The sequence below is a fragment of the Physeter macrocephalus genome, chromosome 12 (genome assembly GCF_002837175.3).
Source record: "Physeter macrocephalus isolate SW-GA chromosome 12, ASM283717v5, whole genome shotgun sequence".
Classification (NCBI taxonomy): Eukaryota; Metazoa; Chordata; class Mammalia; order Artiodactyla; family Physeteridae; genus Physeter; species Physeter macrocephalus.
This window is the reverse complement of record NC_041225.1, coordinates 15,728,267-15,739,913: the sequence shown is the minus strand read 5'-3', so window position 1 is coordinate 15,739,913 and position 11,647 is coordinate 15,728,267. Positions and strand designations below refer to the sequence as shown.

Here is an 11,647-nt window from a genome sequence, read left to right as displayed (position 1 = left end):
GGCTCACGGGCCCAGCCGCTCCGCGGCACGTGGGATCTTCCCGGACCGGGGCACGAACCCGCGTCCCCTGCATCGGCAGGCGGACTCTCAACCACTGCGCCACCAGGGAAGCCCCTCACCAGTTTATTTTTATGGCAGGGAGAGTTGGTAAACAATTGGGCATCTTCTGTTACCTTTCTCTTTGTATCTTTAGGAAGATTACTGGCCAGAGTTGGAGTATCAGAGTAATTAAGATTGCCAGGAGTAGGGTAGAGGGGGGCTTTAGTCAGCTGCACACTGCTGTGCTGCGTGTCATTAGGTGGGGACAGGAGCAGTAGGACAGGTTTCTAATTGCAGGGAGTTTACAGCTGAGCTGGAGGAGGAACCATAAAGCCTTCCGTAAGCAAGGGAAAAGTATGTCTGCCAGGGTCATACGCAGGGATGATACAGAGTAAACTTATATGGAACAGACCATTCAGAAGTAAATTTGTTAATTGTGTGATATACAGGGGAAAAAATGGAAAAGGGAGAAAGGATAGTGAGGGGTGGATTATTAAGGAGTGGGAGAATAGCCACTTCATTTGTTATATTTTCGTTCCTAAAGCTGATTTAAATAGGCCTCTTATCTTAGTCTGAGGTTTTAGTACATTAAAATGCTTTCTCATCCTGTCTGCCTTTTTGTGTGAAATATTAAACTTGTGAAATTCAAATATGTCTGTGCAATGGTGCCATGCTTTTGTTTACTAATGGATTATATTAGCCACTAGGTAATTAATTACCTTTGCTAGCACCAAAAAGACTCTGTGACTGGTTCTGACTTGTAGTGTGTATGTTAATACAAGTATATGTTGAGGTGATTCATTGGCAGGATTGGGACCAGAATCTGGGTGTTGTGCTTTAGCTTCGTTCTAAGTAAGCTACTTTGAGTTATACTGTTTCATGGTGGGAACAAAAAACATGACATAATCTTCTCTGTACGGTGTACATGCATGGCGAGCATCCCCAGGGTTTGACTTTAATTCCTCAGAGTTTCTCTTATAGGACTGGCTGGACAATGGCCCAGAACAAGCTATTCAACAAGATCCTCAAAGCCCTGCAGTCTGATCGGCTTGCCCGCTTGGCCAACGAAGGGGTAAGACTCTAGAAGCCTGCCCACTGTGGGCTCCCCCTAGTTCGGGCCTCACGGGCTAGCTGACCTCACCCCGCTCCCCCCCCCACATTGGTAACGAGGTGGCCCTCATACTTTGTCCCCCACTTACGCCTCTCAGGCTTGTAACGAGCCAGTGCTGCGCCGTGTTGCCGTGGACAAGTGTGCGAGGAGAGTGCGGCAGGCTCTGGCGAGTGTGAGCTGGGACACCAAGCTGGTCCAGTGGCTGCACACCACCCTGGTGGAGACCTTGAGCCTGCCCATGCTGGCCGCCTACCTGGATGCTTTGCAGACACTGAAAGGGAAGGTGAGGCTGTGATTGGCGTCTGCCCTGTCCTGGGGTAGCCAGCCTCCCCTGTGGGTTCAGGAAGTGGGGTTGGGCGAGGTCATTGCCTGGTCAGCCTGGAGGGCATGACTGAAGCTAATGGGTTTGTTATCAAAATAGGAGACATGGTATCATTTCGTGTTTTCACCCGGCGTAAATGTCTCTAGCCCTCCTGAAAACCAGAGAACACGTTTAGCCTCTACAGCCCTGCAGCTTGTGGTTTGAGGTGAGGTGAGAAGGGAGAAGATGAGGGGTTTACCAGGGAGGGGTGTTGAGAGGGGGGCAGGAAGCAGACCCGTGGTGCTGAGAGTGTGGGGGTGCGCGCGGGGAGGTGTTCCGGAGCGGGGAGCGCCGTGATGTGATGCCTCGGTCTCTCCTCATCACGATGAGCCTTCGGTAGCAACACTTTCACTTTAATCATCTTTATAAAGCGAATCGATAACTTTCCCTGCTTTCTTACTTAGACAGTATCGCACAAAGTTAAACTGTTTTTCTTCATGATCGCAGTTTATTTTGGTTGCAGTTATTGCACTGGGCTGTGTTCGGTGTGATTGGAGTACAGGTTCTGGGGGCAGACTGCCTGGCTGATCTCATCTTGATTACTAATTAGCTGTGTCATCTTGGATTAGTGTCTCAATTTCCTCATCTCTAAAAAAATGGCTGATACTAATACCTATCTAGGATTTTTGTGAAAATTCATTAATCGAGATAGAATGCTTGGCACAAAGTTTGGCACATAGGAAACCCACAGTAACTGTTAATGGTTTATAAGTGGTACCATCATTTTTAGAGTGTTTTGCTCCAATACAGAATGGCCTCAAGCAACTTGGATTAATTCAGTTCTCGACTTTTTTTTTTTTTAAGTGGTTTTCTTCTCCTTTGCAGGAAGCTGGCCTGTTTTGTTGCTATAATTTACCTGGCCAACAGCTTTCCCCAGCCATATTCCCCCAATTTCCAGACTTATTGTTTCCTACCTGTTTGTTACTTGAAGGTGGCTGAGTTTGTTTGAAAGCAAAAGAAGACTGGTTTAGTGTGGAAATAAAACAAAACTCAGGACCAGATGCGTTACTAAAATGCACGGTAGGAAATTTGACATTAATTTATACATTCAACTATTTTGTGCCTATAATGTGCCAGGCACTGGGATGAGCAAGACAGAAATGCTGTCTACTCCGATGGAGCTTATTTTCTAGTGGAGAAAGAGACAAAAGAAAAGATAGTCCCAGACTTCCCCCTGTGCTGCTCCTCTCAGTGGAGACCCTGGCCCAGGAGGTGAATAGGGGGCAGGCATGGGCACAGGGTGGGTGTGGAGCCAAGACAGGCCCCTGGCCGAGAACAGTGGCTTGTGAGTATTTCAGGCATTTTAAATGTTCTCCACAGCATTCTACCTATGGGAAGAGTACGGCATTGGTGAATATCCCCTAGGGGATGAGTATTAGTAGTGCCCAGAGCCCACTTCTCTGCCTTACATTGCATGGCCAGTATGCCTTGGAGGTCATTTCCCTCGTAAAGAAGTTTGCCCTGCTCCCCCACTGAAGTAACTGTCTGGATGTTCCCAAGTGAATGAAGTGGTGTAAGTGGTGTTCAGGTTTATTGAGGATGATGGACCACTGACGGGACTCCACAGGTGTGCACAGTGCATGCTGCCCGGCCCTGCTTCTAGGCCATGGTGTGGGTTAGCTGGAATGGCAAAGGACACACAGTCAGCAAGGTCCCAGACTGTGAGCCGCTGTCCGCTTGAGGCTCTGCTCTCAGTGGTTCCTCTCCCTTCAGGCTCTTATTTTCCCACGACTCTCAGATTCACAGCAAATACTTAGGTTGTTTCCCACAACCTCTAATGTTCCTGCTGGATGAAAATGCGGGTGGATGGGATCGTGCTCTTGGCCCAGCTACTTTCACCATCAGACCTATTGTAAGGGGAGCAGAGAAGGTATAGACCCTAGCCTCGTCATTGTCTGCTGAGAGAGATGCAGTGCTGGAGAGACCAGGGATGCTTGGTCTGCCTGGCTCCAAGCAGAGAAGTTGGTTATTGATTAATTATTTCTAAGTATTCTTATTTACAGAAAGTGAGTTTCAAGGCTTTGTCATTTGAGAGGTGTACTCTTATTACTGCCAGATGAAAGCTCTTAAAGTCTAATTCTGTCAGATCCTCTACCTCAAGGTGTTGAGTAGCTCACAGTGACAAAGTAAGTTACAAGAAATGGCCAGTTTAGGGTGAAGATCCTCTGCAGTTGGGCCCTAGCCTTTGTTACTAGCCTTACGTCCTCCTACTTCCGTGCTCGAATTCTCGACTTCAGGCCACCTGTGCCTAGAATAAGCCCTGTTCTTTCTTGCTTATATCTGGTGTCTCTGATTAGAAAGCTTTTCCCTGTCTTCTGTTAGAATTCTTCAGAGTGCATCTCACTTCACATGCTGCATCTTCAGATGAAAGTTGCCTGCTCGCTTCCCTCTTCTCTGTTAGATGCTTTGAATCATAGTGTGAGGCTCATTTTTCTTTATGGCACTTTTCAGCCCCTCCTCTTTTGTTGTTTGTGTGCTTGTCTTCATTAACCCTTGTAGATTAAATTCCTTTGCAGTAAGCACTAGGCTGGTGTCTTGTAACAACAGTGTTGCATAAACATTTGTTTCCTGAATTAAACTGAGAAAGTCGCATGGTTATATTCCCCTCATTTCTTTTATTTTTAAAAATTTATTTATTTTTGGCTGCGTTGGGTCTTCATTGCTGCGCGCGGGCTTTCTCTAGTTGCAGCGAGCGGGAACTACTCTTTCCTTGTGGTGCGCGGGCTTCTCATTGCAGTGGCTTCTCTTGTTGCGGAGCATAGGCTCTCGGCGCGCGGGCTTCAGTAGTTGTGGTGCACGGGCCTAGTTGCTCCGCGGTATATGGGATCTTCCCAGACCAGAGCTTGAACCCGAGTCCCCTGCATTGGCAGGCGGATTCTTAAGCACTGCGCCACCAGGGAAGTCCCACCCCTCATTTCTTGTACAGAAACCTTTTTAGTCTTGCTCTTTCAAAATTAGTATCACTGTCCTTGCTTATCACTGCCTGGAACAGCTTATCTTCTTGTCCTATCTTTGCATTTTTTATTTTAATTGAAGTATAATTGACATATAGCATTATAGTAGTTTCAAGTATACAGTATAATGATTTGATATTTGTATGTATTGCTAGATGATCACCACAATAAGTCTAGTTAACATATGTCACCACACATAGTTACAAACATTTTTTTTTCTTGCGATGAGAATTTTTAAGATCTACTCTCTTAGCAACTTTCAGATCTGGAATACAGTGTTATTAACTGTAGTCACCATGCTGTACGTTACATTCCATGGCTTTATTTATTTTGTACTTTTTGATCCCTTTTACCCATTTCACTATCCTCCACCCGCTCCCTTTGGCAACCACCAGTCTGTTCTTTGTACCTATGAGTTTGGTTTTTTGTTTTGTTTGTTTTGTTTTTCTTTAGATTCCACATACAAGTGAGATCATACGGTATTTATGTTTCCCTGTCTGACTTAACTTCACTTAGCACAGTGCCCTCAGGGTCCATCCATGTTTTCGCAAATGGCAAGATTTCCTTCTTTTTTTATGGCTGAATAATATTTGTGTGTGTGTGTGTGTGTGTGTGTGTGTGTGTAGAAAACGTGGCATATATATATATATGCCACATTTCCTTTATCCATTCATCCGTCAGTGGACACTTAGGTTGTTTCCATATCTTGCCTATTGTACATAATGCTGCAGTGAACATGGGGGTGCATATATCTTTTTGAGTTATTGTTGTTTTCTTCAGATAAATATACGGAAGTGGAATTGCTGGATCATATGATAGTTTTATTTTTAATTTTTTTTTTTTTTTTTTTGCGGTATGCAGGCCTCTCAGTGCTGTGGCCTCTCCCGTTGCGGAGCACAGGCTCCGGACGCGCAGGCTCAGAGGCCATGGCTCACGGGCCCAGCCGCTCCGCGGCATGTGGGATCCTCCCGGACCGGGGCATGACCCCGTTTCCCCTGCATCGGCAGGCGGACTCTGAACCACTGCGCCACCAGGGAAGCCCTATTTTTAATTTTTTGAGGAACATCCTTACTATTTTTCGTAGTAGCTGCACCAATTTACATTCTCACCAACGTGCACAGGGGTTCCCTTTTCTCCACATCCTTGCCAAAATTTGTTAATGCTTGTCTTTTTGATAATAGCCATTCTAATAGGTGTGAGATGATATCTCATTTTGGTTTTGATTCTTATTTCCCTTATGATTAATAATGTTGCGCATCTTTTCGTGTACCTGTTGGTCATCTGTATATCTTCTTTGGAAAAATGTCTATTCAGATCTGCCCATTTTTTAATCAGATTGTTTATTTTGTTGATGTTGAGTTGCATGAGTTCTTCATATGTTTTGAATATTAACCCCTTATCAGGTACATGATTTGCAAATATTTTCTCCCATTCAATAGGTTGCTTTTTCATTTTGTTGATGTTTTCCTTTGCTATGCAGAGCTTTTTAGTTTGTAGTCCCACTTGTTTATTTTTGCTTTTGCTGCCTTTACTTTTGGTGTCAGATCCAAAAAATCATTGCCAAGACTAATGCCAAAGAGCTGACTGCCTATGTTTTCTTCTAGGAGTTTTATGGTTTCAGATCTTCATTCAAGTCTTTAATCCTTTCTGAGTTAATTTTTGTGTATGATGTAATATAGTGGTCCAGTTTCATTCCTTTGCATGTAGCTGTCCAGTTTTCCCAACACCATTTATTGAAGAGTCTGTCCTTTCCCCACTGTAAGGTCTTGGCTCCTTTGTTGTAAATTAATTGACCATATATGCATGGGTTTATTTCTAGGCTCTCTGTTCTGTTCCATTCATCTGTGATTCTGTTTTTATGCCAATGCCGTGCTGTTTTGATTACTATAACTTTGTAAAACAGTTTGAAATCAAGAAGCATGATGCCTTCAGCCTCGTTCTTTGTTCTCAAGATTGCTTTGGCTATTCAGGGTCTTTTGTGGTTCCATACAAATTTTAGGATTGTTTGTTCTATTTCTGTGAAAAATGCCACTGGAATTTTGATAGGGATTGCATTGAATTTGTACAGTAGATTGCTTTGGGTGGTATAGACATTTTAACAATATTACTCTTTCCAGTCCGTGAGCACAGAATATCTTTCCATTTATCTGTGTCTTAGTTTCTTTCATTAATGTCTTATAGATTTCAGTGTACAGGTCTTTCACCTCCTTGGTTAAATTTAATCCTAGGTATTTTATTCTTTTTGATGCCGTTGTAAACAAGAAAGTTTTCTTAATTTCTCTATTAGTGTATAGAAATGCAGCAGATTTTTGTATATTGATTTTGTATCCTGCAGCTTCACTGAATCCATTTATTCTAATGGTTGTTTTTGGTGGAGTCTGGGGTTTGCTCTATATAATATGATGTCATCTGCAAATAGTAACAGTTTTACTTCTTTCTAATTCGGATGCCTTTCCTTTCTTTTTCTTACCTAATCGTTCTAGCTTGGACTTCCAATACTATGCTGAATAAAAGTGGTGCAAGCGGGCATCCTTGTCTTGTTCCTGATCTTAGAGGAAAAGCTTTCAGGTTTTCACTGTTGGGTACGATGTTAGCTATGGACTGAACTTTTACAGCCTGCATCACTGTAGTAGTTTTTATTCTCCAGTTTCTCAAAAAAGTTTATTTTTCTGAAAACTACCTCTAACAGTTAAAAATCTTTCCTTTCCCCTAGGTCATTTTGACCTCTTGTGGGTAGTATGGGATTCACACAGATAATGCTTCTCAGTGTAAGCATCAGCATGTCTGAAACGTATATTTACACATCTGTGAGGTCACATTTTTGGTGAATCGTAATGGTGTAATGTGGAACGACTGATACGGAGGGCCAACTGTAAAGTTATACACAGATTTTCAACTGAATGGGGGGTTGGCACCCAATCCTGTGTTGTTCAGGGGTCAACTGTATACACAGTATAGTAGGATATATCATTTGGGGCACAATGACATATTTTTTTTAACACTCCACAGTTTGAAGGCAGTATTCTAGAAGTAAGTGCAGAGATTTGTTTTGTTTTTAATTTATAAAATCAACTGGAGTTCACTGAGGAATTTTAGAAAATACAGATGTCTGAAAAGGAAAAAAATTCATAACTCCATAAAGTTCATTATTAACCTTATGGCATATTTTCTTGTATTTTTTCTGAGTAGAGATAATTTTTATATTTTTTGTTTTACCTTTAACATTTTAGCAGATTATTTCCCTATGTTATTACAAATTGTTTTAAATATTTAAAATTAATCCATAATATCTAATTATGTAGATAATTTGCTTAACCACTTCCTTGTATATGCCTTTATGTTGTGTCCACTTTTTGACTGTTATTGAGAGTGAATTTGTCTTTTGCTTACCCCCCAGCCCCACCCCCCCGTGTGTGTGTGTGTGTGTGTGTGTGTGTGTGTGTGTGTGTGTGTGTGTGTGTGTGTGTTTCTGATACAGGTTGTTAAGAAAGGGATAAGAATAAGTTTAAGTCTCTTGATGCGTGTCACCAGATTGGTTTCCAGAGGACTCTGTCCACTTATCTTTAATATGATGGGAGGCATATTTTTCAGCCATGCACTTATTTGTACTTTTTCTCGTGAGGAAAGTTTGAGAGGTGTAGTTGAAATCTTTCCTTGGCTCATAGTGGGGCTGTGTCCTCCCACCTGATCCTGGTGGTGGGGTCTCCTACTTCATGCTGGAAGCATCTTTGCTCTCCCTTGCTTCTAGATCCCTACTTTGATTGACCGGATGCTCGTGTCGTCCAACACGAAGACCGGGGCTGCTGGAGCTGAGGCCTTGTCCCTCCTACTGAAGAGGCCCTGGGACCCCGCTGTGGGAGTGCTCTCTCATAACAAACCAGTAAGTTGGACTTAACTGTGGCCAATGAAATTGTTTTTAGAATCCAGTCTTAGAACTTTGGCAAGAGGATAATGGCTTGTTTAACTGCTTTCATTAATAACTGACTGGGTGTAGTGCTTAACGTAGTTTCCTGAGCAAATTGGCATTGGTTGGGATAAGAAAGGTATTGGGGTTCCATGGAGGAGCACCTCTCACTCACTGGCTCTCTGGTGGGGTCTTTCTCCTTAGAGCAAACTCCCCGGCTCTCCTCTCATTCTCATTGCCTCCTCCGGGCCCTCCAGCTCCGTGTTCCCCACCTCGCGCCGCCACCGCTTCTGGCAGTCTCAGCTGTCCTGCTTAGGCAAGGTATGTACTGGGCAGGAGGAACTCCTGGGGAGGCTCGAGCAGACAGAAAGGAAGAGGGGGTCAAAACAGATCAACTTAAATGTGGAGCGTCCCCCAAGTCTCTTTTTGTCTAGAATGCCAATGGTGCTTATCCGAGGTTGAAGGGATTTAGGTAGGTTAAGCAGACTTGAGAGGAGATTTGAAACGTAGCTCTGCTGTCATGGCTGCCACGCTTTCCTTTAGGTCATCCCTGTTGCCACCCATCTGCTGAACAATGGTGGTGGAGTAGGAGTTCTGCAGTGTCTGGAGCACATGACTGGGGCAGTGCGAAGCAAAGTGCTGGAGGTGAGAGGGTCCCTATTTCGGTTCACCGTGGCACACCCGGCATTCTGCACCGATCTGTGGCCTCCAGTCTTACTGTCTTCTTTCTCTTCCCACAAAGATTCACAGCCATTTCCCCCACAAACCCATTATCTTGATTGGCTGGAATACAGGAGCCTTGGTGGCTTGTCACGTAAGTAACCCCCATCTTATTTGGAGGTTGTCCTGAGATAGACTGCTGCTGCCCAGCCTGAGGATAGTGAGTGTTGAGCGCTTTCCAGAGCACTGTGCTAGATGCTTTGCCTACAAAGTTTACTTTTTAACTTTATTGTGGAAAATTTTAAGCAGAAATTGAAAGGGAGGGTACACTAGTATAATAAACCCCTTGGGCCCCTCACCCAGCTTTGCCAGTGATCAGCTCATGGCCAAGCTTTTTTCATCTTACCTCTGCCTACTTTCAGTCTCCTCCAATTATTTTGAAGAAAATCTCAAATATCATATCATTGTGTTTATATATATATATTTCAGCATGTATCTCTGAAAAAATTTTTTTCTTTCTCCCCCCAGACATAAGTACTATTCTCCCACCTAAACAAAACAAAACAATAATTGTAGCCAGCAAAAATTTTAATAGCTCTGTAATTTGATGCTGTGTACCTGTTCTTTCCCTTTCCAAGGCATCAAAGAACCTTTTCTTCATTATTTTACATACACTTGCATGTATATTAGTTAGTATAAGTGCCTCCGACCTGTCCAAAGCCCCAGTTCTCAAGTGGATCAAGTAAGCAAAGTCTGTGCTGCTTCATGTAGTGTAAGTGACATCTAGGGCCGTGAGAGGAAGAAGGCTATCTCCCGGTACTCCCTGGTCCCAAGGGTGGCAGTACCCTGTCAGCGACTGTTCTAAGAAATTTGGGGTGTCTGGGAGCTATCTATTAAGTTCAAAGGGGAGAGATTTTCTTCACTTAAGGGAAAAGAGCAACATTTGTGTTCTCCTGATTGCATTTGCTATTAGTGGAGGGAAAAGGGAGGACTCTAGCCTCGCAAGTTGCCAGGATGGAAGTATTAAACCATCCTATGGTTCAGCCCTCTTCTGGGGTCCACTGAGGGCCCTAAATCTCTAAGTGGTGGCTTCTGGTAGAACAGCACATCTTGTGTTCTTTGCTCTTACTGCTGCAACTATGGCTGGTGCACCTAGGGCTTATGTCCTCACCTAGTTTTGTACGCCTAGGGGTTATGTCATGACAGCGGGGGAGGAGGTGGGACTGGCTGGTGGGTCTGGACCACCCCAGGATTCTGGGTAAGATGTAGCTGTAGTGAAGTCATTTGACCTTGAGACAAACCGTGCCATTATTTCCAGGTGTCGGTGATGGAATACGTCACTGCAGTTGTCTGCCTTGGGTTTCCTCTGCTTACCGTGGATGGCCCCAGAGGGGTAAGCACGGGGTGTGGCTGATTTCTGGGTCACTGGCAGGTGAGGGTACGGGATTGCATGCCTCGCCCAAGCTGCTGTTCAGTGACTGCAGTTGCCCAGCTGACTCTCTTGAGCGTACTTGCCAGGGCAGTACTCAGTGAATATGCACTCGCTGACTGTAAAACCTGGATCTATTTTAGGATGTGGATGATCCCCTCTTGGATATGAAGACTCCAGTCCTCTTTGTCATTGGTCAGAATTCCCTGCAGTGTCACCCTGAAGCCATGGAGGACTTCCGGGAGAAGATTCGGGCTGAGAACAGCTTGGTGGTGGTTGGGGGAGCTGATGATAATCTCAGGTGGGTAGGTTCCCCCAGAGCTGCAAGAGTGCCATGTTGGGGAGATGCTTATCAGGTGGTGATGTAATTATAGCTAACCTGGTTCAGTGAAAAGAGGGCATTAAAAAACTTTAAAAAACTGTTTTTAAACTAATTCAGATTTCTAAAAAGTTGCAAAATTAGTACCAAGAAATTCCCTATACTGTTCACCCAGATTTCCCAAATGTTAACGTCTTACTAACCAAAGTGTAATTATCGAAGTCAGGAAGTTAACATGGGTGTGATACTGTTGTCTAATCTGCAGACTCACATTTCATCAGTTAGCTCACTAATGTTCTTTTCTGGTCCAGGCTCAAATCCAGATCACACATTGCTGTTGGTTGCCTGTCTCCTCAGTCTCCTTTAATTTGGTACTGTTCCTTAGTCTGTCTTTGTCTTTCATGACCTCGACACTTTTGAAGACTTCTATTTTGTAGACGGTCCCTCAATTTAGGTTTTTGACATTATCTTATGATTAGGTTGAGGGTGCACATTTTTGGCAGGAATGCTATGGAGCTGATGTGCCCTCAGTGCACCCCTCAGGGGCTACATGGTGTTGATATGTCTTATTACTGGTGATGTTAACTTTGATCAAGGAAGCATCTGCCAGGTTTCTCTATTGTAAAGTTACTATTTTTCTCTTTGTAGTTAGTAGTCATCTTGTGGGGAGAAAATACTTTGAGATGTTGTAATTATAGTCTTGGCCATTGTGCTTTCACTGGGGTAGGCATTTCTTCACGTTTTGTTCCTTACTGAGGATGAATGTGAACATAGATTTTATCTGTGTTAAGCATCCTTTTATATATTTTGGAGTATAAACAACCAAAGTTTGGAGAGGATTTTAAAGTTCTTTATTTTTTAATTTATTTT

General features: G+C 43.7%; 1 protein-coding gene across 20 annotated transcripts in view; it reads left to right on the top strand.

Moving 5' to 3' along the window:
- The window catches only part of KANSL3 (KAT8 regulatory NSL complex subunit 3), an 83,173-nt gene that overhangs the window by 13,801 nt on the left and 57,725 nt on the right, over positions 1-11,647 (top strand). For 19 of the 20 annotated variants that reach the window (XR_008618800.1, XR_008618802.1, XR_008618801.1 and 16 more), the window contains 8 exons: positions 1,021-1,111; positions 1,248-1,433; positions 8,214-8,345; positions 8,574-8,690; positions 8,913-9,014; positions 9,112-9,183; positions 10,348-10,422; positions 10,602-10,759. Coding sequence is in view for 13 of the 20 variants with exons in the window: in XM_055088903.1 (XP_054944878.1) it covers positions 1,021-1,111; positions 1,248-1,433; positions 8,214-8,345; positions 8,574-8,690; positions 8,913-9,014; positions 9,112-9,183; positions 10,348-10,422; positions 10,602-10,759 (933 nt within the window). In the remaining 7 variants the exon portion in view is untranslated. The remainder of the gene's footprint in view (positions 1-1,020; positions 1,112-1,247; positions 1,434-8,213; positions 8,346-8,573; positions 8,691-8,912; positions 9,015-9,111; positions 9,184-10,347; positions 10,423-10,601; positions 10,760-11,647) is intronic. The other variant, XM_028496741.2, reaches the window with a different exon arrangement.